This window comes from Gopherus evgoodei, chromosome 11 (assembly GCF_007399415.2).
Source record: "Gopherus evgoodei ecotype Sinaloan lineage chromosome 11, rGopEvg1_v1.p, whole genome shotgun sequence".
Taxonomy (NCBI): Eukaryota; Metazoa; Chordata; order Testudines; family Testudinidae; genus Gopherus; species Gopherus evgoodei.
Genome location: NC_044332.1, coordinates 40,196,534 through 40,223,287, shown reverse-complemented (window position 1 = coordinate 40,223,287; position 26,754 = coordinate 40,196,534). Strand labels below are relative to the sequence as shown.

The 26,754-nt window shown below is 43.1% G+C and overlaps 1 protein-coding gene across 4 annotated transcripts in view; it reads right to left on the bottom strand.

Annotated features, from left to right (window-relative positions):
- The window catches only part of LOC115659877 (neurabin-1-like), a 74,693-nt gene extending 61,060 nt beyond the window's left edge, over nt 1-13,633 (bottom strand). For 2 of the 4 annotated variants that reach the window (XM_030580610.1, XM_030580613.1), the window contains exons 1-4: nt 13,329-13,488; nt 10,834-12,726; nt 2,099-2,231; nt 1,301-1,421 (exon numbers count right to left, since the gene is read on the bottom strand). In XM_030580610.1, coding sequence (XP_030436470.1) covers nt 1,301-1,421; nt 2,099-2,231; nt 10,834-12,474 — 1,895 coding nt within the window. In that variant the 5' untranslated portion in view covers nt 12,475-12,726; nt 13,329-13,488. Of the gene's footprint in view, nt 1-1,300; nt 1,422-2,098; nt 2,232-10,833; nt 12,727-13,125; nt 13,192-13,328; nt 13,489-13,549 lie in introns of those variants that run through there. The other 2 variants (XM_030580611.1, XM_030580612.1) reach the window with 2 other exon arrangements.
- Nucleotides 13,634-26,754: the final 13,121 nt, after the last annotated feature.

Sequence of the window (26,754 nt, the reverse complement as noted above, 5' to 3'; positions counted from 1 at the left end):
TCTTGTGGGAATGTTTTGTGCATGCATATCCTGCAAGTGTTTTCATTGCTGCTGCAGGCAAACCTAACTTGTGCCTTGTAAAGGTGACAACTGTTTGGAGATCGGGAACATATAGTTACTAAAAAGCAGAAGAAATAGTTGAAGCAATCAGATAGTCAAATGAATTCATAAATAAAATATTCCTACCTCTGAAGAAATAACTTTATCACAACCGTATTAAATTATAGTCTTTTCAAGAGGTATCATACTACGGCTTCTAGATCAATGCATTAGTTGAAAGATATCACCATGCACGGCTGGGTAAGCCAAGAAAAATAAATGGCCACCTTTTTCCACAGGCACTGCCAGTAAAGTAAGTGGCACAGGTGGACAAAAATGTCCTGCAAATGCCCTTACCTAAATCCTACCACTATCTTGGTGAACACAGAACTCTAGATTTAGTTTTGCTTATTTTGGAGTAGACTTTATAGGGATGTTTACTGATACCTTCACAGTTTAAGTCACATGACTTGAAAAAGTCCAAAATGAAGTTTAATCAAATATTAACTTTTGCAACATAAGACATAGGAATTAGCAAACTGGATCGAACCAATGGTCTATCTAGTCTATTATGCTTTGTCAGCAGCCTACAGCAAATGCCTAAAAAGAAAGGTGTAAGAAACTCTTATGGATAAGTATTGAACAATCTTACCATAAGAGAAGGTTCTTCCTAATCAGATAATCAGTACTTGGCCTATGCCTACAACAATTTATTTCTCTTCTTATTCTTAGGATAATTGTGTACAAGATGGAAGATAAAGGGTGAGATTTGCAGCTCGTGTAAATCAGTCTAATGCCACTGAAGTCAAAACCACTGTGCTGATTTACACTAGCTAACAGGTATAACATGTTTAGTGTTTTGATATTTAACTTGATATGTCTCCTAAGGCTTTTTCATGCTTAACTAAATACCAAAATAGTGGAAGATGAAGAAATTGCAGATGTCTGATATTAAAATATGCTGTACTGTATTATATCATCCTGTACTTTGGGATTAGAATAATTTATAAGAAGATTTGAGAAGTCAAATTCAATGAAAATTGCAGTTAGTTATCTGATTAAATGTCATAATATTTTAAGAGCATAATACTATCAGTTTTTTTGCCTTCCAGGTTTCTGTAATTCATATACTGTACATCTAAAAAGAGAATTACTATATTACATTTTATATATATTTCACTGAAGAGTCTTTGATTGTAAATCGTTTTTGCAAAGTCTAGTAGTTAGTAAAATGGTATGAGCAACTTGAATGAAAACTCACCGTCCGTCTCTTTGAGCAGCTCCACCTTCAGTTATTGTTTTTACAAAAATTCCCAGTTTTTCCAGTCCCTGATCTGCACCAACACCCATTCCAATAATACTAATGCCTAGACCACTGTCACCTATGGGACCCAAAAATTCTAACATTAGCCACAACACATTTTAAAAGGTAGTTTTCATAAATTATTATAGTCATCAATGAAAATGCACATGTGCTATTCCTGGTCTTCATCTAACATGTTCACTGGCTTGCTGCGTCTCCTCCTTAGTAATATTTGCAACATAATGATAACTCAGACTGGCTGTTTCCAGTAAGATTACAACTCAACAGACAAATACAAAATCTTACTTAATTAAAATGATCCAGAACAGCAAAAGCTTTACATCCCCATTATGAAAGTCTGTGTGTGTTGTGAAAAGAGTTTAATGTTAATTGTCTATCTAGGCACCCAACTTCGGAGGCCCCCACACTGTTGTATCTGATAACTTTGGATTGAATTCTAAAGTTTAGGAGTTTGAGCTACTAATGGTTCCCATTTTACAAACACTTATGTACTTTACGCATTATGGGCCAGATCCTTAGGCTGGTGTAAATTGTCGTACCTCAACTGGACTGTAACTGAGCGACAGCAATTTACAATAAATACTTAATTCAGCGAAACCATTCTGAAGTAAAGTAAAGCTGCGTGCAAGTCTTTCAAGGATCGAGGCCTAAACATAGTAGAAACATCTTCAAATGGCTTCAGCCTATACAAGAAAAATCATTTTCCCAAGCAATTATTTGACATTTAACTTGCACCTTTTTCAATTTCCACGGGAAACACTTCCATTTTTTCCACCCTCTTCTCTAGTTCATACTCTGCTGATGCTGCCACAGGGTCAACCTCTTCATTACGTCTATCATAATCTTCATTTGAATAAGTACTGAAAACCTTAGAAAGATAAGAGATCTTATTTTACTGCAGTTTTGACTCAAACATGAATATCAAAAAGAAAGCCAACCTAACTATTTCATTGTCCTACACACTCAACTTATCTGAGCAATAAAGAGGTTGCAGGATTTTGTTTTCAAATACATACACAGGATAGTTTCAGAGGGGATAATATTTATAAGTGTCAAGCCAAATATTTCAGTACCTTTTACTTGAATATGAAACAACTATGCACCTGAACTCACTGAGGCATACTTCTCTCCTCTTAGATAACCAGGGAATGCTATTATAGAGCCTTTGTAAGATCGCTATAAAAAATAGAGCATAATCTGCTAATCACTTTATGCTATGAACAGATGCAGTTTGATTTTGCAAGAGATTCAAACTGTCTCCCAGAAAAAGGAAATACCATGTTACATACATTACTATATTTAGTAATCACTGCAGCTGAATGTTTGTTAAAAATAAAGTGGTAATAATAAACACGAATAAATAACCAGGACTAAAATGGCAAATCAGAAACGAGATGAAATAGATACTATATCGACAGTGGTTTTTATTTACAATGAAAGAAAATGTTCATGCTTAAATATATAGTTTTATGCTGGGGGAAAAAAAAAATCAGGTAGAAAGTTAGGGGGAGGACAAGTCCCCGGCAGCAGGGGAGGTCACCCCACTACTGAAACAGTTCCTGCCCAAGAAGGACACCCACATTCCTGGATGGTGAGTGAGTAAGGCTAAGGCTGTCCCTACTCATACGCAAAGTATCAGCTCAAATTTCCTGGTACCCTACGTAGCTGCGCGCTCCTCCAGCCCCTGCTCTGCCTCTTCCCCATGGCCCCCACCACTGCTCTGACCCAGCCCTTCCCCCATTCCATCGCTTCCCCAAAGCCCCCACCCCTGCTCTGCCCCATCTCTTCCAACCTCTGCTCTGCCCTAGCCTCACCCCCACTCCCCTGAGGACTGCAGCAGGGTCAGGCCTGCTTTCACTGGTGGCAGGAAGTGCAGCAAGGGAGTTGCATAGCCATAGGGCATCAGAATGGCTACGGATGGCCTTGAGTAAGGCCGTGACAGCAGAGCTGCAGAGGACTCCCTGCATGGCTGTGGGGCCGGTGACACACAATCCTTGCAGGCACAATGTGTGGGGGGAGGCTGTGGTCTTGGTGAGGCAGAGCAGAGAACCCCAATCAAGACCACAAGGAGGACAACAAGCCTTCAGTCCCAGCAGAGGCCACCCTGTTGCTGAATGGTTTCTGCCTGGGGATGGAGCCATTCAGCAGCAGAGTGGCATCTCCTATAGATGAGGGCTCCTCCTCCTTCTCCAAGTCCTGTTTTGGGGGAGTCTCTGCTTGCCAAGACCCCAGTCTTCTCCACATCTTGTGCCAGCAAGGACTGGGTGTCACTGGCCTCGCGCTCTCACTCTAGTGACGGGGGTAGGTTGCAGAGGGCTCCCTGCACAGGACTGGGGACACCCACTTGCTGCAGGCGCAAGGTGTGTTGGGAAAGCTGTTCTCACTGTTACCGATGGATTTTTTTCATTTATTTCAGTGTGTCAGCTGAAATCAACATTTACAAACATCTACTGAGTTAAATCTAATCCGACCAAGCCTATACTGCACTGCCAAGTTCTAGCCACTTCTACGCCTTTAGTCCAAAGGTAGATTACATCAATATCGGTCCAAAGACAAAATAGTGACGTTAAACTTGTTTTCCTGTGTGTTTGTTTCCACCAGTGTGGATTCTGGGATCTGTCTAGCTATATCACCCAGGTAGGGAAAAAGGTACTAAAATGACTGGCCAGAAGCAGTAAAGAAGAGTGGGACAGAAAAAGGAAAAATAAATGGCATTAGGCTTGGCCTATGCTGGGAAAGAGGAAGTAGTGAACTCAAACTAATTGCTGTTTCTCATCTTCTCTTTCTACCCTCTGGTCGGCCGCTGTGGAGCACTCCCTTAGGCTCAGGCAGAATCAGTCAATTTCTTATCCTGCTCTTCCTAGGACTCCCACATCCCAGAAGAGAAGTTAACAAGGGAGCAACCAGAGCTACTTGCTCCTCCCTTCCTGCAATTCAGAAGATGTCTATAGCACAGGAGCTGATGGGCAGCAGGAATGCTCAGGGAACTCCCAGCTCAATCAGTGCTACTTTTGGGATTACAGGGAAGGCAGTGTGCCATAATTATATGGCTAGTTTAAACGGTTCCATTTTTCAATCAATCATGGCTCAGGTAACTTTTTCAATTAATAATCAAATACAAGGTTTTCTTCTTAACACAGCTTACTCCTGGGGGAATTCTGCGCCAAAAAATAAAAATTCTGCACATTTTATTTGTCAAAATAACACTTTATAATCATGCCTATTTCAATTAATTGGGTAATTTATTTCAAAATATGTATCAACAACCATGTCTGTAACAACAGAAACAAAAAAAATTCCTCCAGGAGTAGTTAAGGAAACCCCTACAACAACCCAGTTCCTGTTTCTCTACCTCCTATCCCCTAGAGCCCAGCCACCAGGCCCCGCCCAGCCCATACACTCACAGCCCTTCCCCCCAGAGCCCAGCCACCAGGCCCAGCCCAGTCCAGCCCCCCCACAACCCTTCCCTCCAGAGCCCAGCCACAGGGCATCCCCCCAGAGCCAGCCACCTGCACACACCCCCTCCCCCAGAGCCCAGCCACCAGGCCCTGCCCAGCCCAGCCCCCCAGAGCCCAGCCACTGGGCAGCCCCCAGCCCAGCCACCCACAACCCTTCCCCCCAGAGCCCAGCCACTGGGCACCACCAGCCCAGAAACCCACAACCCTTCCCCCCGCCAGAGTCCAGACACTTGCACGCACCCCCTCCCCCAGAGCCCAGCCATCCACAAACCTTCCCCCCAGAGCCCAGCCATTGGGCACCCCCAGCCCAGAAACCCACAACCCTTCCCTCCCCCAGAGTCCAGACACTTGCACGCACCCCCTCCCCCAGAGCCCAGTCACGGGTCCCGTCCAGCCCAGAAACCCACAACCCTTCCCCCAGAACCCAGCCATGGGGCACCCCCCAGCCCAGACACTCACACGAGTCCCCTACCCCCCTAGAGCCCAGCTGTGGGGCACGCCCCCCAGCCCAGACACTCGCATGTGTCCCCTACCCCCAGAACCCAGCCACGGGGCACGCCCTCCAGCCCAGACACTCGCATGTGTCCCCTACCTCCAGAACCCAGCCACGGGGCACGCCCCCCAGCCCGGACATTCATACACACCCCCTACTCCCCAGAGGCCAGCCGTGGGTGCCCCCCTGAACCAAGACACTCACATGCTCCCCCTCTCATCCAACTGTGGGACTTCCCCAGGCCAGATACTCATACCACCTTCCCCCCACAAGCCAGTGATCCAGAAGGAGAAACAGCCTGATGCTAGATCCCAGGCTTGTACAACATTCCCTGTAAGCCCCCTCCTTCCTTCAGGGTGTGCTGGGAACTACAGCTGCTGGGAACCCTTCCCCTCCCCCTCTCCTCTATTTGAAAGCTAAGCTCTGTGGGTCCAGGTCCTGCGCCCCCTGGTGACAGCCAGCAGCTCTGCAGCCTATTTCGGGGGCGGGGGGCATGGGCTGGGAGGGAAATTCTGCGCATAATATTAATTTCTGTGCAAATTCTGCATTGCGCAGGGCACAGAATTCCACCAAGCCTAACAGTTGCCCTGAAGAGCCCAAGTGGCTTATGGGCCACAGACTAGACCAGGGGTCAGCAACCTTTCAGAAGTGGTGTGCCAAGTCTTCATTTATTCACTCTAATTTAAGGTTTTGCATGCCAGCAATACATTTTAACATTTGTAGAAGGTCTCTTTCTGTAAGTCTATAACATAACTAAACTATTGTTGCATGTAAAGTAAATAAGGTTTTTAAAATGTTTAAGAAGCTTCATTTAGAATTAAATTAAAATGCAGAGCCCCCTGGACCTGTGGCCAGGATCCAGGCAGTGTAAGTGCCACTGAAAATCAGCTTGTGTGCCACCTTCGGCACCCCTGTCATAGACACTACTTCTATTACCCCAACATAAGTGCCATTCAAGACAGTGCTATGTCAGTGGGAGAGCTTCTCCTGCTGCTTGCAGAGTTGGTTTTATTATGCGCACAGAAGAGCTCTCTCCCATCAGCATAGAGCGTCTTCACCAGACACACTGCAGCGCTGTACATGTAGATACGCCCTAATTTACCACACTGAAACACTGAGAAAAAGGTGCTTTTAGGACTGATCAGAACATCTGTGCCACTTCCTAAGTACAAGACCCAGATTCCATGCCACAGATTCTTGACACTTCTACTTCAAATTGGCTTCCCCCCCTCACCCCACTATGTTATGCTCCTCTATGGCTGTTTCAACCCTTTCCCAGACAAGGCAGCAAGCTCTCATCCCACCTACTGTCAGCAGCCACCATAGCATAGACTCTGGGTTCAGCTTTGTGCCAAAAGTCCCAGGCATCTGATGAAAGCACACACTATCATCTACTGCTGCTTCTACGGCTGAGGATGAGAAAGCAGCAGGAAGAGACTGCTCATACAAAGGAGGATGACTGGGAAAAGTGTTTGTGGTAGTAGGGAGTAAAGCAGAGAGAATCAGTGCAGGTAAGGTTTCTCAAGTCAGCCCCTTCAACCAGCAACTCCAGTCCTCCTCCCTGGCACACTGATTTACCAAAACCCTAATTACATCCATGTAGAAAATGACCAGTTTTGTAATATTTAGACACAGTCTTGGGCATAATGACTTAAGTATTTCTTACTTTGTATTCTATCGGCCAAGCAATCATAGACTCATTCTAATTTCATCCCCTTGCCCCTATTTCAGCAAATCCCTTAATCAACTTTAAGACACAATCTGGAACACCAAACACCTGTCTTAACTATATTATTTGTTTTCACACTCTCTTAAAATAAAATTAGGAAGGATTTTATATAGTACTGACAAGAATAAAGGATGCAGTGTACTGGGTTCAAAGGGGCCGAGGATCAAGTCTACGTTTGTCCAAAAGGAGCATATGAAGAGGTACAAAGAGGACAGAATTCAAAGCACTTGTGAGAAGAATGGACATTCCAATGCCAAAAAATGAAACCTCTCAGTAGTCAAACAACAAATGCCGAAGTGCTAACACAGCAAGTGTCAGATTTAAAATTTTTCTTTCCAGACTGTTGAGTTAAGATCTCACTGGAAGAGAGAGTGCTCCGATATGGTTAGAACCAAAACAGGATTTTAAAAAGTAGGTATGGAAATTTCTAAAATCAAAAATACCTTATGTAAACAATTAAACATTTTAATTGCAGTTTACCACATTCAGAAAAATGAATCCTATGCTGGAAAACAATTTGGATGTCTTTAAGGTAACACAGGTTAGGTGATATTCTGTATTAATTCACAGCTATTCACATAGTTCAAGAAAGTTAACCTAAATATTTTAAAGAAAAGACTAAGTTGTTCATAACTCTGAATACTCAATCCTGTATTTTGCTCACTTTTCAGTCTGTTTCTAGATATAAACATTAAGAACTTTCATTGAGTTCTTAAAATATTCATAATCAGATACAAATGAGTATACCACCTATGAATTCTGCAAGTTTACAATCAGATTTTATATATCTTTTAAGTTTAAAAATGCACCCTTCACATAAGAACTGTAGATTAGCTGTAAAAATAAATTACCTAAACTGACTAACTCAAAACACCAAGAGGAAAAAAAGCGAAGGCCACACAAAAAACTCAAATTCACTCAAGTTATCCATCAGAAAACACCACATCCTCCTTGTCAAACAAAGATGAAAGAATACTCTTAGCTACTGAAGTAATCTTTTGGAATCCTCAGTCTCTCCAGGATTGCAGCAGGATTCAAAACTGTGAACCCCTGAAAAGACATACAGATACTACTTACATGACTGCCCTTTACTACTTTACTTAAGGGCTACACTTTACTACTACCACTTCCATTACCAGAATCTGTTTCCAACTCTCTACTTTCTAGGTTGAGTAGCCCTTATCCATATCCCATCTTGATCAAAAACAGGAAAAAAGCAAACATGTTATTTCATGCAGGTGCAATAAGGCGATGTAAAAGAGCTACGTGTCATCATTATATTGGTATTGCCACTCAAACCATCTCATGATCTTCCTTAGTGGCTTCACAAATACTCTGAACAGTAGAGATAACAGAACAAACAGGTGGTCTTCAACATCATCCTAAAAGCAGATGAGCAATCACTCAATACCACCCACCCTCTCACTCAGTTCCCTGTATCTCCACCACAAAGCAGCAGGGCTTGAAAAATCCACTCACCTAGAGGAAAGATTCCTACTACCCATCTGACAGCATCTGCAGAATCTATACTTTTATTTAAAAACACCTCTAACCCTCCTGGCCGAGAAGATAATCCTTCAAGCTTAAATGCATCATAAACTAATGCAATGTTGGCTTCCTAAGTCCTCACACAGCTACAGTGCCTCTTCTGCTGCTCAGAATTTTGTTGGTTTCAGTGTTGAGCATAGAGATCTGAACAGCACAATGAAAAGTCATAAGAATAAGATCAGTTTCATGCTGCTGTTGCTTAAGAAACTCTTAACAGTACAGTCAGGCACTCAAACTATTTCCCCTCCCCAAAAAGAGAAGCAGGGATGCAGTAAAGCAGCAAAGACTGCCCCCACCCCATCTCCCTCCCTCCCACCACCCAACAATCAGGAAGCAATGGGATGAGACTGTGGAACAGAGAGAGAGAGAATGTGTCTCCCTTCAAAACATCCAGAGTATGCATTTTGAGACGTTTTAAATTTATCAGATATCTGCAAGCCAGAGGCTATAGAACAAGACTGAGGCTTTGGAGGGTGGAAAATAGTAAAGCTATTCTTGTTGCAGTCACCAGAAAGCTAAAAGAGGGGAAGAGTAGCAGACATAACAAAGGGATGGCCACAGCTAAAGATGAGATATTGGAGGGAGGGGGCCAGGGCTCACAGGTGGCACCAAACATTTTCTCTCTTGGGTACTTGGCTGGCTGGTTCTTGCTCACATGCTCAAGGTCTAACTGATCACCATATGGGGGGTGGAGTGGGGAAGAAACTTTTCTCCAGGCCAGACTAGCAGTGACAGTTTGATTTTTTGCCCTCCTCTACAGCATGTGGGCATGCATCGCTTGCCAGGATTTTCTAGGTGTATCACACTGCCATTGCAAGGGTCTCTGGCACTGGTGCACCTCAGCCCAGGGCCAGCTCCAGGCCACAGCGCGCCAAGCGCATGCTTGGGGCGGCACATCACGGGGGGGCGCTCTGCCGGTTGCCGGAAAGGCGGCTCCGGTGGACCTCCCACAGGCATTTCTGCGGAGGGTCCGCTGGTCCCGCGGCTTCGGTAGACCTGCCGCAGGCGTTTCTGCGGACGGTCCGCTGGTCCCGAGGCTCCGGTGGACCTTCCGCAGACACGCCTGCGGCAGCTCCACCAAAGCATGGGACCATTGGACCCTCTGCAGAAACGCCTGCGAGAGGTCCACCGGAGCCACGGGACCGGCGAGCGGCAGAGTGCCCCCCGCGGCGTGCCACGGTGCTTAGGGCACCGAAATTGCTAGCTCCGGCCCTGCCTCAGCCCCTCCTATTCTCTGCCAGTGGCACTTTAAAGACTAGTCTTCTGTGAGTTGTAAAACCTTGATCTAACTTTGGCTGTTAAGCTTAGGATTTGGGTGCTGCTGATGGCCTGTGAGACACAGGAGGTCAGACTAGATCTGGTGGTCCCTTCTGGCCTTAGTCATAGCATGTATGAGAAACAATCAGTTCAATTCGCTAACTTCTGATAATACTCCCTAAGTTTAATAAATCAGCTTTAAATGCAAAACAGGTTTTGATAAATGTCTTTTTTTTAAATGTACCCAACACATTTAAGGTAATTTTATTTAACTAATACATAATTTTAAAATGCTCTTTTTGTGCATTTTAACTGAATTCCAATTTCCATCCAAATACAGCTTAACACAAATCACAAGTGAAAAAAAATAACCATTTTTCCTCCACAGACAATGCAGTTCAGTCCTGGAGTTTAACTAGGATCAACAAATTACTAACTCTGTACCTTAATCATGCTACTGCCCAGTTAACATCTACTGCAGCAGAATAGGTTTGGGAAGATGATTAGAACAGTGTTAATTAACAGGTTGATAGCATACAACTGTGTTTTAGCCATGTTGGGAAACTATGGGGTCCTCCACTATAGGAATTACAGCATAGATTAGACCCTTTTTAGGTCCCGCAGTTCAAAAGGAGGGAAAGCAAGCCCTAACAAGGTAAAAATCATGACTATAACATAGATGAAATCTGTATCCCCAGAATATCATCATCTAACAGAGAAAAGTATGCTGAATAATCACACACACACCCCTTGCATTTAAAGTATAGCCGGAATAACTCAGGTTTGCTAGATGACCCCAGGTAGAGAGGAGGTTGAAATCCTGAAGAATTTTGCAATTAACTGTTAGAGGTGGTAATTCTTGTTTACAACTCTATTCAATATTGCTTCATTTTGCAATTTAAATCTAATACAATAAGAAATATAAACACCATTTTAAAAGTTTTGAAAGGTGAATAAAGCAAAACATCATTACGACATATTTTACCTTGATAGGGGCTGTGGAAAACTTGACTCTTTTGTCCGGCTCAGGATCTTCCTCTTCAGACAGCCCAGGAAACTCCTCATAATCACTGTCATAGGTATACTCCTCTTCCTCCTCCAATGTTTCTTTACCTTCAGGGCCCTGGTTTTCAGACTCTGTATCCCGGTCATCATCAAAAGCTGCATTCTCTATTCCAAAAGCACTGACAGAAAATGCAATAAACTTCTCTCTCTGATTTTCCACAACATGCTCCTCCTCCTCCTCCTCTTCAGTGTCTCCCTCCTGTTCTAGATTGTCCCGAACCTGTGCGACAAGAACCTCCTTCAGAGACACTCCCTCTCTTATTTCTTTCTGACTGAGCTCACTGCACACTGTTATCTCTTCCAGTCCTCCAAATGAATGATTGTTCCTGTTCTCTTCCCCAGTTTGGTGCACGAGTGGTTGTTCCTCATGAAAGACACTATCTTTCCTCAAGGTATCTTCTTTATTCCCTGAGGTTTCTTTTTGCACTGCAACCAGTTCTGCCCGAACCATCTCTACCTGGGAGATCTGTGGGGAGCCACTGTCCCCTAACCACTTGGCCTCCTTATCAGATATGTTGTTCACATCCTGCAGGGCCCTCCCAGGAGCCACTTGCTCCCTTGTATGCACTTCTTCAGGTGACTGACTCAGCTCATCCCTGCTGCTGAGACAAACAGCCTCTCTGGGGCATGGACTCTCCTCAGTGCATCCTTGAATAGCAGCAGGTGACTCCCAGCTACAGGGGAGCACATACCCTTGACTTGGGGTGCCCTCACTTTTGGAAATTTCTTTGGATTCTTCAGTGTCACTGTCACCAAGAAAACTTTCCAGCCTCCTAGAAATTGGTCCTGCATTCAAAGAGGAGGATCTCGGTCCACCACTGAGATGCTGCTGCCTGTGCTCATCACTGCCTTGACTTTCAGCTCTTTCCAGGGCCATATGAGGGATCACATCTATATTGAAATTAAAATGATCCACCACACTGCTGCAGTCAGGAGAAGCTGAACCACGTCTTGTCTTATCATCACTTCTTTCACATTTGCTGGGAGAATATCTGTCCAATGAGCTCCGCTGCTTTATGTTCCTCTCGAAAAGTTTCCTAGTCTCAGAAAACTTTTCTGCCAAGGCAGCTTTGTCCAGATCACCTTCATCTTTGCTGCGGATGATTTTGTCACCCATGGAAGACGCAGGCAGTGAGTCCAGGGGGCTGCAGCAGGGGCTAGTATTAAGGAGGTTATTTTTTTGGACACTGTAGAAAGATGGGCTGCTGGGAGAAGGTACAAGATCGGTTGGTACTGCCCTACTGATGATCTTGGCCTCAGTGGGGGAACTGCTTTCACACAGTGGTGTGGCAGAGGAGCCCCCCATCTGCAGAAACATGTTTTTGATCTTGTGTACTCTGTTGCCATAGGTGGCAGCTCTGCCTCGGCTGTGAAGGTCATTCCCCCCTCCACTGGAGGTGGTGTTCAGCTTCTGTTGGGGGCCCACTTTGTTGGAAGCATTTTCAGGGATGTTTACCCCATCAAAAGAGCATTTGATGGCATGGAAATCAGATTTATAAGTATTTCTGTGTGGAGAAGCGCTTCTCAAAGTCCTTTCCCCTTTGCCTTCAGTTTTCATCATTGTTAGAAACAGAGACCCTCACTCTGGACAAAGAATGTGGAGGAAAATCCACAGCACCAACAGCCTCTGCCACCCCCACACTGCCTAGATATGATCCTAGAGTGGCTTGGAGAGGGTAAGACTTGAAAAGCAGCCTCTGGCTGGGTTATTCTTCCATGCTCACATTGAAATGAGTTATGGGAGAGAGATCAGGACATATCTGGTTATATATGATATTAAATCCTCTGGTGATCATGGTATCCAGAAAGCCATCTGCAGAGAGAGGAAGAATAATTTAATTTACTTGGGACCTCACCTCACTAGTGTGTGACATGCATCTGAGCTTAAAAGGGAATTTCCCACCCTGAGGAAGGGCGAGAAATAAGCCCACTGTGTCCCCCTTCCCTGCAAGGAAAGAGCAGATCAAGTTCTCTACACGTCTGCCTGCCCTGCCCATGAACAACCTGAAGTGCAGCGCCAGACTAACACTCAGTGAGTGTGTCACTCTCACTCTATGCCCTCCGGGGGTGCCACGGCCCACCACGCCCTCCATACCCGACACGGACTCGCCTCCCACGGGCCACCCCATGTCCTACGGGGCGGCCAACGCCAACCCGTCCCAGCGCTTGTCCCACCCACCCCGGCTGCCGGGGGACACGCTGGCTAACCCACCCCGCTCCACTCTGAGCAGCTGCGGCCAGCCTGGCCCCTCCCGTGCGCCGGCCCCGCGGCGTGGTGTCCCAGGGGCGCAGCGCTCCCAGACTCGCTCCCGCGGCGCCCTGGGGGGCAGCTTCCCCCGGCCTGGCCCGCCGCCGCCGCCGCACGTCCCTCGCGGCTCCGGGCGCCCCGCGCTGCCCGGAAGGGAAAAAACCCACAAGTTTCGGCCCCGAGTTGGAGCGTCCCAGCAGAGCGAGTCCCTCGAGGAGCCGCCGGGACTCGTGGGGCGGGAGCTGGGCTCACCAGCCCCTCACCCCAAACTTTCCAGCCCAGCTGGGGGCGGGGGTGCTGCCCGGCTCCCTCCCCTCAGCACGCACAGCGCCGTCCTTACCCACCCCCAGGCGGCCGCAGCCCGAACTCCTTTCCCCGCCCCACTCACCGGCCGCATCACGCCCGCCCGACTCACTCTGCCCGCCCGGCGGCCCCTCCTTCCCCGTGCGCGGCGCCCGCGCGCTCTCACACAAAGACTGGCGCGACGAGCACGAGCCTATTCGGCTCCACATTGGGGGAGGAGGGGTGGCGAGGGAAGCTCCTCCTCCGCTGGGATATACCACGCTGGGATAAGGGCTTGGTTGGGATGGTACCATCTGGGGAAGGGGGCAGAGCGCTGTTGTGTCTGGGTCACTCTGCTCCCGCTGCTCAGAGGAGCCTTCCGCCCTAAGGGTGGTTCTCTCTGATCTATAGTTTCCCCTCCCATAGTCGCCTGTATAGGGGCCCGTTCCTGGATCTAGCGGTTCCCATTTCCACTGGGCCCGCTTCTGAGAGGTGATGAGACTCAGCTCCAGGTCAACCCACGGGCCAGGTGATCACCGCGTCTCGGGATTTCCCTCGTAATTCCAGAACTGAAGCAAAAACCATTTCAAAACGCTAAATTTTAAAATAAAGTTTCCGGCCCCCACTCGCAGAAAATATCTTGGTGCTTCTACTCTACAGCTGTTTTGCAGAGTTGGAAGGGATGGTTGTGCCCCCGAGCGTTTTTTTGTGTTAGATAGGAGCCCCAGTCCTGCAAGCTGCTCCCTGCAGACGCAGGTGTCTCCTTGCAGGATCGCAGCCATGGAGCGAAGAAAAAACATTTAAAAACACGAATAATAATGTTTTACCTAAAAAGAGTCAGTTTGCCTAAAAATAAACACAGCGCAGTCAACTCTGGAGATGTTTGGGGTTTTTTCTGAAAGTCCCAGCTCCCAAAGTTATGTGACAATCTTAACTTCCATTAAAACAATAAATAAAAAATAAATCCAGCCTTCCTGGTTGCAGCAGGGAAAATGTTGAATAATGAATCAGAAGGCAAAGAAAAATATATATTTTTTAAATCTCACGATTTTTGAATATGCAAAATTGTAAACACCAAAAAATCAGAAAAAGTAAATATCAGAATCCAAATATTGTATAATTATCAGTCAGATAGGCCCCATTGACTTCAACAGAGTTGGATCAAGACTATTCAGAGGAGAATGGAAGGAATGGAATGAGAGAGAATGGAAGGAATGGAGTGGGCGGTTTAATAGGAAAACGCTTCTAGCCACCTTATGCACCCAGTTAACTGAGAGCATAGAAACCAAAAATGGGCCGTTTTGTGTTTGGAATACTATTGTAATATGCATGGCTGGTAAGTGTACACCTGTTACTGATTTCCTCAGAGTTAAATATGCTAATAATATTAACTATTAGCTTTCTTCACCCACTGGGCAAGATCATGGCTTGCTGTACATATCTGAGACTGCACAAGGAAGTAAATGAGCTTAAACCACCCCTTTACTCTTCTGTTCAGGCTATCTATATTGTGGATTACAGTGTAGGAGGAGCTGCAGGCTCTGAGGTGCTGCTACTACTGTTAGACAATAGAAACTGAGATTCCGCAAAAATAATATTGCATATATCACATTCTCTCTTCAAGTACACCCAGGCAACACCAGTAACTTCAGCCTGGTTGCCTGGATGTAATTAAGGGGAAAATCTGGCCTATTGTCTGCTTCTTGGAATAGACATTCACATATGACACATATGAAAGAACGCTAAGGAGCCAGAAGAGTCTTTAAAGAACCAATGTGCACTTGGCATCAGCAACTGAGACAATACTAAAAGATTGATAGAGCTGATCAGAATCCAGAATTCTTGTTCTGTGGGAAATTCCTTTTTTCTTTTGTTTGTTTTTTGGTTTTGAATTGGAACAAAAATGCAAAATTCCCATGAAATGGGAATTCCAAAAGTTAATTTTGGGAAATCAAAACAACATTTATTTTATCCTCATAAATAATTAGCTGTATATTATATTATATTTATATTTATTTATTTTATTAATTATTTATTCCTGCAGGACATTTTGATTTCATTGAATCATCATTTTCCAATGGAAAACTGTTCCATCAGAACAATTTTGATTAGATGAGTACTTCTCAGCTGACTTCCTGTGGTGCTTTAGTGGGCACTTCAATGCCCAGAATATCTAGGATTTAGTCCTAAAACCATGAAGCAATTTCTAATCTGTTTTAATAACAGTTAAGCAGCAGTAAAAAATAAAACAAATATTTAAACAAGATGTTTCTTTAATATTTAAGTAGATGTTAAACTTCAAAATTTTTCTTCTGATAATAAAGCAGAGTGGAAATTAGTTTACAGTCTCTTCCATTGTTTTTACACATTGCCAATGTCAAAAAATAATACAGCTTTTCACCATGTGACTGCCTCCAGAACTAGACTAAAGGGCAAGTCTACAATACAAAATTAAGTCAACCAAAGTTACATTGACGTATAGCCGCCGCAGTAATTAAATCACTTTTGCATGTCCACAGTATGCGCCTTATGTCAGCAGTGCATGTCCTCACTACCACGGCTTGCATTCATGCAGAGAGCGGTGCATCGTGGGTGTGATAGATCGGCCACAGAGACCTCCTTGGGACTGCCACATGATGTGCTGAAACTACGTCTGAGCCCATTTTCTCTGCCAGTTTGGGCCTTCAGAATCCTGCACAACCAATTGTCCTAGTTGATGGGAGCCATCAAGATTCCAAACCACCATTAATGGCATAATTGCATAATTATAATAGGACCTTAGAGTTATATTTCATATTTCTAGTTTCAGATACAAGGATGATACATTTATACAAACAGGATGATCACACTCAGTAGATGATAAGCTTTGTAATGATACCTTACAAGAGACCTTTTGCATGAAGCATATTCCAATTACATTATATTCACACTTATTAGCATATTTTCATAAAATCATGTGGAGTGCAACATCGCAGTGGGTATCTAACCCACTGTGCAACTTGCCACCATATAGTGCAGGGTTTTCAATGCCTCATGGAAGCAAACAAGTTGTGCAGGGCTGATTTGGAACACAGTTTCAGCATCATGATGTAGTTTTCTCCATCTCATAATTTTATCTGCATCCCATAATGTTTCATGCCTCTTTTCAAAAGCCCCACATACCCAGGCATCTGCCATAGCTGTGAGAAGCCTTATCCTACCCAGCTCTGCACTATAGTGATGGGTGTTGTGAGCATGATCTTGCAGTATTTGCAGAGCCGCCAAAGGAGCCAGGTGGCAGAACAAGACAATTCCTTGGAGGCTGCCTTGCTGTGGGACATAGGAAGAAACAATTCATAGTTGTTGGCATTTACAGAGCACCTGCAGATGGTGGCGCACCAGTTCTGGGCCTGAGAAACAAGCACTGACTGGTGGGATTGCATCATTATTCAGGTATGGGATGATGGACATTGGCTGCAGAACTTTCACTTGCACAAGGCCACATTCCTGGAAGTGTTTGCAGATCTCACCCCAGTCATATGGCACAATTACACCAAAATGAGAGCGGCACTGACCGTGGAGAAGTGAGTGGCGATTGCTGTGTAGAAGCTTGCAACACCAGATTGCTACTGATCAGTTGGGAATCAATTTGGAGTTGGGAAATCCACTGTGGAGGTTGTTGTGATGCAAGTGTGCAGAGCCATTAATCGAGTCCTGCTACGAAGGACTGTGACTCTGTGCAGGACATAACAGATTTGTGTAGGCCCATTTCCAGCAATGGGGTTACTAAAGTGAGGTAGGGTGATAGATGGCACACATACCCCTATTTTGGCACCAGACTACCTTGCCACAGAGTACATCAACAGAAAGGGTACTGGAAGTGCTGGTGTATTACTGGGGACTTGTTACCAACATCAATGCAGGGTGGTCAGGGAAGGTGCATGACTATACATCTTTAAGAACACAGGCTGTTCAGAAAGCTGCAAGCAGCGACTTTCTTTCCAGACCAGAGGATCATCATTGGGGATGTTGAAATGCCATTAGTGATACTGAAAGATCCAGTTTACCCCTTATTCCTGTGACTTATGAAGCTGTACACTGGCCGCCCCGTTCACAGCAAAGAGCACTTCAACTAGAGGCTGAGCCAGTGCAGAATGATAGTTGAATGTGTCTTTGGCTGTTTGAAAGACCACTGGCACTGTCTACTCTCGAGATTAGACCCCAGTGAAAAAAATATCACTATGGTTATAGCTGCCTGGTGGGTGCTTCATAATACTGCGAAGCAAAGGAGAAAAGTTTCTGCTGGGGTGGAGGGAGGTGGAAAAGCTGTCTGCTGATTTTGAGCAGCCAGATACCAGGGCTATAAGAAGAGTTCAGTGTGGAGCTATTCAACTCAGGGAGGCATCGAAAAACTATTTTAATAGTGAGCCACAGTAATGTGTGTTGCTGTACTGTGCTCTGCCTGGCCTTGTTTTTTTGCACTCAGGTATGAACCTTATAATGAATGCTGTGTGCATAGTAATATAACATTGCACATGCACCTATTGCTATTATCTCTGAATGATGTGAGACCAGCCAGCATATGTTGTAAACTAATAAAAATGATTTCAGTTTCCATATCTAGACTTATATTCCAATCTATGCAAACAAACATATTAATAACTGAATTCAAGAGAAAGAACCTTTGAAAGGGAAAGAACAGTCATTTTCATTTCACAAACACATACACCATTTCTCTTACAGGTCAGTATATGTGCGGCTGTGATTGTGTCTTACTGTCCTTCGGGGTGGAGTGATAGGGTTAGAGCAGCAGCCCCGCACACCACATGGAATGTATGAAGGGTGTAGGGAGGTCATGGAATGCAGTTCTCTATGGGCTGCAGAGGGAGTTGAGCATGGGTCTGTTGACCCTGAAGGTCAACAAGAGTCTCCAGCACATCTGTTTGCCTCTTGAGAAGTGCTACCATGTCCTGCTGCCTTTTTCTCTCCTTGTCCTGTGCTTTTCCCCTCTCCTCTCTATCCTTGTCCATTCCGTCAACAGTGGTGATCCCCCAAGCCCTGTGCTTGGTATCTGAAGTATCAGAGGCTTGCAGAATCTCTTGGAACATGTCATCCTGCCTCCTCTTCCTTCTCCTCCTTATCTGGCTGAGCCATTGGGTTGTGTGGATGGAGACACCCTCAAGGCCATATTTCCAGCTGCAAAAGATACACTGCACAGCGGTGCTATTGTGAGTGTATACACAAGATAGATAGAAACAGTAATACTGAACTCACTCCCCTTGATTCACACAAGTTGCAAGCACGACAGTATCACTTCTCCTTGGAATTCCTAGAGCACGGCAGCAGTCTCAGCGATGGGAAGTATCGCCAGAGTTGGGGAGGAGTGGACAAGTTGGGACAATAAGGTGTGGGTGGGTGGGGGACTGTTCCACAGGCCTGAGTATATATATGCAGATAGGGCCATAGAGGTGAATTCTGGCACCATTTTCTACAGGCAGTGGGTGGTGATTTTAGCTGTAACCTCACTCCTGAGGGTAACAGACACTGAAAGGGAACAGCTCTTGCACACATCTGGCTGCAGACTGGGTCCGTATGCTGCTAGCTTCTGTGCTGCGATAGTGCCTGCTGAAGTAATTGCTCAGTGGCGCGGGAAAGTGTCCTACTGCAGTGGAAGAAATAAGACAAGTCCCTCTATCCCCACCCCTGAAACCTTTAGCAGAAGATTGCAGATGACCTTCAGGAAACTTTCCTTTCTATAGAGGATTCACAGGATATCCCAGGGCACATAAACAAACTGTTCCTCTCTGCCTAATTGTACATGGGAATGAGAAGCATCTACCGCTCTTGATTATTTCACTACCTCTTCCTGGTTAAAAAGGTTAAATGATAAATAAAGAGTACATGAACAGACGTGTCCCTGCAATATCAAAGCAAACTGCACACCTACCAGAAGTTCCTTCCCCTGCATCAGGCTCGCCTATGCTGGACTGAAGGGACTGGCTCAACTGCTCTGGAGTCAAGAACAGTTCCTGGCTCGCCGTGCCATTGGATCCCCTGGTCACCTGTCCTGGAACTCCTCCTCCTCTTCCTCATTCAAAACCTCTTCCTCACTGTTCACTCTGGGGACCTGTGACTCCAGCTACCCTGACATGTCTGCAGGACTCCTTGCAGTGGTTGCAGAGTCTCTTCTGAGGATGGCATGCACCTTGTTATAAAAGTGGCAAGACTGTGGCTCCGCACCAGAGAGCCTCCCTTGTCTTCTGGTACGCTTGCTGCAGCTCCTTGGCTTTCATGCAGCACTGTTGCATGTCCCTCTTTTAGCCCTTCTCCTTCATGCCTGAGTGATCTGCTTGTATATATCTAAGTTTCCACAGTTGTATCGGACCTGTGCCTGCATAGCTGCTTCTTCCCACAGAGCCAGGAGATCCATCATCTCCTGTGTGCTCTAGGCAGGAGCGCATCTGCAGTATGGAGCTGGCATAGTCAGCTGGGCATTTGCTAGGTGAACTCTCCACACAGTGCAAACAGGAAATGGAATTTCAAAAATTCGCAGGGTTTTAAAAGAGGAAGGATATATATCTGTGTAGTTGGCTGCTGGGTCAGTGGAGTTCAAAACGGAGACCAGCGCAGTCACAGTGGGGCATTGTGGGACACCTGCTAGAGGTCACTACATTTGACATAAGTAATGGAGTATCTACACAGACACTGAATTGCCCTAACTATGTCAATCTAAGCGCTACGCCTCTTGCAGAGTTGGAGTTATTAAGTCAGTGCAGATGGCAAATTACATCGCAGGTAGCAACATTTTGGCATAGACGCTTATGGAGTTAAGTCAGTGTAAGCTGTAATGTAGACCAGGCCTAAGAAAAGCTATTTGTAATGAAACATTTTTACAGATCATTTTACTATTCATGGTGACAAGTGATGTGGTCACCTTGAAAATATATAAAGTGTTATGCTGAGCAAAATAGTGATGTATTCCTTTAAGTAAGCAGTCTGTTTTGTAATCTTTTTGCCAGATTTTCCAGAGACAGACTTGGTAAGAATCATATATAAATAGGAAAAGTCTTTACTGGCACTTTTACTGTATGCTGCTATTAAAGCAGAGGCTAGGAAGGTGGACACTCTTTATCTCCTGCTAGCTAATCACAAACTCTTATTCCCAACTGCCACAAAAACTTTTGGTTCCAATATTCTCTCTCATAATCAACAAATAAGCCAAACTAGACCCTCTTCCACTCTGAAACACATTGCAGTTTCACATATAATGGTATTTAAATGCAGCTCTCTCAGCAAGGACAGAAAACTACACCTCTACCCCAATATAACGTGACCTGATATAACATGAATTCTGATATAATGCAGTAAAGCAGTGCTCCAGGGGGGCAGGGACGCACACTCCGGTGGATCAAAGCAAGTTCGATATAATGCGGTTTCACCTATAATGCAGTAAGATTGTTTGGCTCCCGAGGACAGTGTTATATCAAGGTGGAGGTGTATGTAGAAGAAGATAGCGTTCAAAGCAGATTTCCAGTTCCAACCTTTAGGGCAACTACTTAAATAGCTTCTCCACATACATTTCTATCAGCTTTTTCTGCAGACAGTGTTTTATGCAATGTTGTGGCCCCAGGATATTAGAAAGACAAGGTGGGAGAGGTAATATCTTTTATTGGAACAACTTCTGTTTGTGAAAGGGATACGCTTTTGAGCTTACACAGAGTTCTTCTTCAGGTCTGGGAAATATATTCAGAGTTAGTGTCGTAGATAAAAACAGGATGGAAAAGATTGTTTAGCATAAGTAGTTAACTCATATTTTAAGGGGCCATTAAATATGAAAAGTGGCTTGTTAACACCCCCCCAATCATAGGAGAGAAAGGAAAAGAGGGTGGGGGAAAGGCAGCTTGGGTGGTAGTGAGGAAGTTGTTAATGGAATATAGTTTGTTGAATAAGCCATAAATGCAGTGTCTCTATTCAGTTCATGATTTGTAGTGTCTAGCAAATTTATGAATTTAAGCTTCCAGGCTCCTCTTTTGAAGGTGTTGTGCAGGTTTCCTTTGAGGGTGAGGACTGAGAGGCCAGATATAGAGTGATCACTTTGTGAAAAATGTTCATCCACAGGTGTTGGGATGTTTTTGTCTTTTATCATTTTCCTGTGTGAGTTCATTCAAGAGCATAGTTATTGTTTGGTTTCTCCCACATAGTTGTTATTGGGACATTTAGTGCACTGGATGAGGTCACCACATATTGTGATAGGCATGTGTGGGACCCAGGGATCTTCAAAGGTGTGTTGTGTGCGGTGTTGATCATCATAGCAGTGGAGATATGTCTACAGGTTTTGCATCTGTTCTTCTGGCAAGTTCTGGGCTTTTAGTTGGTGTGTCCTGGTCTGTGGGGAGCTTGCTTCTGATGATGAGCTTGGAGAGGTGTGTGTGAGGTCATTAGAAGAACAGAAGAAAGGGTTCAGGAAAGATTTCTTTCAGGATGTGATCTCCACTGAGCATGGGTTGTAGCTGTTTAAGGATATCCCCGTATAGGTTCCAGAGTGGGGTAGTAGGTGACAACGAGAGGGTGTGGTTGGAGGGGATTTCTATATTGAAGCAAGTTCTCTTAGGATATTTGGGTACTCTGTAGCTTTTTCACCTTAGCTCTTGTACTGGAGTCGTCTTGACATGTTAAAATTTCTGGCCAAGAGAGTATTTTTAATAGTCTAAAATGGCTTTTTTGAACACAGGATGGATCCCAGATTTAATCCTCCACCATGATGGTAACAAAGTCAGAGAAGCCTGGCTCTTCCTTAACAAGATTCCAAAATACAGAGAAGGAAAGGAGTGGGGGAAATGGAGGAACTGCTTATACAAAAGCTGCTTATACTAGAGCTGGAAATTTGAAATTGGCACTCAGCTGATAAAATTCTTTAACCAACTCATGCATATCTTAGTTTTAAGCGTCTTTAGAAAGAAAGAAAGAAAGAAAGAAAGAAAGAAAGAAAGAAAGAAAGAAAGAAAGAAGGAACTGGAGCGAGCAATTCTTTTGGTAGAGATAGAATTTAAAAAGCTCCCTCTCCTTTTCCCCATCATTGCTTTGCTGATCCCGATAATTGACTGGGCAGTATGCAGTAGAGATGGAATAAACGCCTCACAGGAAAAAGGAAAAATCAACACTGAGTATAAAGTGCATTATTAAAACCAGTGATCAACTGAGCTAAAGAAGCTTGCATGCCTATTGAACAGAATCAAGGCTCCTGCATTCATTGTAAAGCTTTATTCTCTGAACTTTTACTCTTTAAGTCATCTGCTTTATCCACATTTTATCATGTGATCTGAAGAACACTGTAGCCAAATTTATAGTTAATCTTCCATTTAGTGCTAAAATTACACCAGTCATTTAACTTTACATAGAATTCATGTATATATTGTACTTTTGTGAAATGCTAAGTGTTGAAGGGCTTAATTAAGCAAAATTTAGAGTATCATGAATATTTCTACAGATTTTAAAAGCTGTGGTTTTTTAAGCAAATATTTTTAAGCAAAGATTGTTATAATTTTAAACAATAAATTCTAATGTGATTTTCCCCAAGTTATTTACCTTATATCACTCCTTTGCAAAGTAAGATGGAATTGATTTCTATACAGGTTTTGGTCTAAACCTAAAGCTGACATTTCAAGGACAACATCTGCACCAGTGATGAGAAGGTCAAAAAGTTGTATAGCAGCTGAAGAGATGTGTCATGTGTGAAGAGAAGTGTAAGAGGATGTACACTGGGAGTGGTTCAAGAGTTTGGTGGAGAGGCTGAGAAGGGCATATCTTCAGGGAAAAGGATCAGGGTTTGGATATGGCCAGGTAGAATACATTCAGAGCTGCTACAAGAAAATTAAGTACAAAGTATAGTCTAACTTAGGCCTTTTCTACACACAGTTTGTTCACAGATTTAAATAAATCAGTTTAGGTACATTAGTACACAAATTGTGTGTAGACCAGCCCTTAAAATCAACTGTCTGCTTTAAGGGAGAGTGAGGAGCTGCAAATCATTAATTTGCAAAAGCAGCCACATTCAGCACTTAGCCGTAACAAAACCTTACTCGCATTTTTCACAGGTAAATGAGTAAGTGATGCTGGTTGGGCCAAGGAGAGTCTTAAAATAAAAAAAGGACTAGATCTGTTCTGAGCAGGTTTATGTTACAGTGGTTAAAATGCTGGCACCCACCTGGAGTCTTTCTTGTCCATACTAGCATTCCTTCTGTTGCTAACATCTGGAGTTGCACTGATGCTAATGCTGGTGGAATTCTTTTTCAGAAATTAGGCTAATATAGACACAGCCTCTGTCTTTCTGTGCCTCTTCATCTTCTTGCCTTACTCCCTCTTTTTTTCCTTCTTTCTCAGTTGGTCCTTCAGTTGTCTTTCTGGGTGTCTCCGTACCTCTGTTTTTTCCTCCATTTCTCCCTCTTTCTGAGTCTTTCATATATACACAGTGAAAGCAAGAGAGAAAGTGGGGGATGGCAGCAGAAAAATGGAAGAGGAAAAAGAAAGCAAAAGGAGATAATCAGTGTGGGGAAGAGGCAATACTGAATTTGGGGTATGGAATGACTGAAGAGGGAAAGTGAGTCATTAAGTGATAGGAAGGAGCAGGAATGAGAGAATGAAGAGGTTGTTGAAATGAAAAAAGAGAGAGCATAAGTGAGAGAGAGAATGAGAGGGTGAAAGACGTTTGAGCTCTGGCAGTCATTCATTCCTATCACAGAAAAAAAATTAGAAGACTTTCTGAAGGTGTTGACTTTCAGTCATATCAAACCAGAGCTGAAGCTAAACCAGTGACCTAGAGGTGAAAAACCCTGTAAGCCAGTACCAAAATCTCATCTCGGCTAGTCCCTGCTTAACCTTATTTTCTGAGATAAATTTCTCAAAGGATTTGGTCTTTCTTTGGTTGAAGTGTAAAATCAGTTGGTTGTAGCAGACCACAGACAATTTGCTGTCCATGCTATACCTAATAATAATATGACAAAAATGATTACTGAAATAATTAACTCCATTTTTTTCTGGAGATATAAGAAGTGTTGTGGGTCTGACTCAAAAACACACAAAAAGGCCAGAAAAATTGCATTTAAAGTTAAAAATGTGGACTGAAACATCAGTCTTAATTTATGCCATTTAAAAAAAGGAATAAAGTAGTCTTGATATAAGATCCAAAAGGTTTTTGCAATTGTATTTTTTAATCTTTACACTAGTATTTTAAAAATGAAACACTTTACACCAGTGTTACAATATATTTTTTGTTACTCATTAAACATGAACATTGTAAACACATTACTCTGCCACTCCTTTTGTTTTAAAGTTAATGGCTAATCTGCAATAATGTATAATCTGGCATTTGACATAAATCTTTCTTATCCGATCTTTCATGCCAGAGCATCACAAAATGCTTTCTATATTTAACAAAATAATTATACAATTAAATAATAGATAAAAACATTTACAGAATTAATGAATATAATTTTATACCATATATAGAGAGACTATGAATAGCTGCAATGTACAGTGATTTGAGTGAGAGCTTTAAAAAACAATCATCAGCCTTTTTAATTTGATTTGTTTTCATTTGAGGATCACTAATTCGAGCATTTGTTGAGTATTATGGTACATAGTTTACTTTGGATGACACATATGGACATATTTCTTGGATGAGATGTACATTTATGTGTGTGTATAAGTGATATATGTGTGTGTATATGCACATACACACGTGTGATGTAAGTTTCTCATTTTTAAAATAGTCATACATATGTGCATATATAGTATTATTTTTGAAATTAAAAACTTACATGATATATTTCCATATATAAATATACATACACATATACATACTCATTCATATATTCATTCACTTATGAATGCATATCTCATCCAAGTGATAAGTACCCATCCCCAGTCCTTTTATTTGGACACCCCAAATCAATAATTGCTTGTGAAAACTATAGCTGTATACAGGCCTGGCAGAAATCAGTTTTGATGTTTTTATAATTTTGACAGATAATATCTATGTTTAATTCAAGCATCTTTTTATTTTTACCAGTTTAAATTTTCACAGTTGCAGGAAATTATGGGCAGGGTCAGAGAAAAAATATTTAATGACAGTAGATGTTGAGATTCAAATAGTTAAAGCTTTATAATAATTTAAACATAAATTGTCAACATTGCATGTCAAAATTTACAGAGTAAATATTCTTAAATCAAACTCTAATAAAAGTTCTCAAGCACCATTTTACTTACTTTGCCTATCTTTAAAATTTGATTATTACTGATGGAAATATTTTTTCATTCGTTTGTGTGTGTACAGTGAAATATGTGTTTACCAATATTTACAGATAAAATTCTTATCCTTCCAAGTCTAGCTAGAGAGAGACAGAAAGAGACAGAGACTAGAGTTTAGGTTTGTAGTATAAAACTAAACCATTGTGGTTTAAAAACATAACCAAAAATATTCTAAGTGCTTATTTTTGATACAGAAATAGTAATTACGTTAGAGAAAGAATAGGGAAAAATGCAATGATGTAGGTAAATCATTTTATTGGACTAACTAAAAATCAAAGTTAAAAAGGCAAGATTTTGAGACTCTATTGATCCAGAGAGAGAGAAGCAAGGGTTGGCTGGAAGGATGTTGGTTTAGAATTTATAATTAATATTAGCAATAAAGAGATGTCAAAATAATAAAAAAAAAATGATGCTACTATGAATTGGAATTTCCTAAATATCTCTGTCTGGATCACAATGACTAGAAGCTATATCTATCAAAATAAAAAACAAAGAGTGGAGCTAAAATAAATGATAAATAATGCATACAATAGAAAATAAACTAATTTGATTAGCTAGCAGGACAGTTTCTACGTAAACAATTTGTAGCTTGCTAGAAAACTAATATGTCTTTTGGAGTTCATTTTGTTTTATATTGAAATTACCATTGTTCATGGCTGGTATTAAAATTCCATCTTATAACCAAAATGGTCACTTCAGAAACTGACTGGTCTGTCTCGTATTGGTCTCTCTCTGTCCTGTGTGGAAATGTCTTTTGTTTTTTCAGCTTCACTAATAATTATTGTTCATTATTTTGTACTACAGTAGCACACAGATACCCCTGTTAGGATCAGGGTCCATTATACAGGGAAGTGTTCAAACATACAGAAAGACGTACTCTTTGCCCTGAAGAGTGAGTCACAATCTAGCAAATGACTGTGTGAGCAAGAAGCAGCTGGGCCTGGGCAGAAGTCAGTGAGGCTTTTCACAGGTACAGCAGTCTTACCATATGCTATCAATTGAAGGATCAGGACCTAGATATAACGT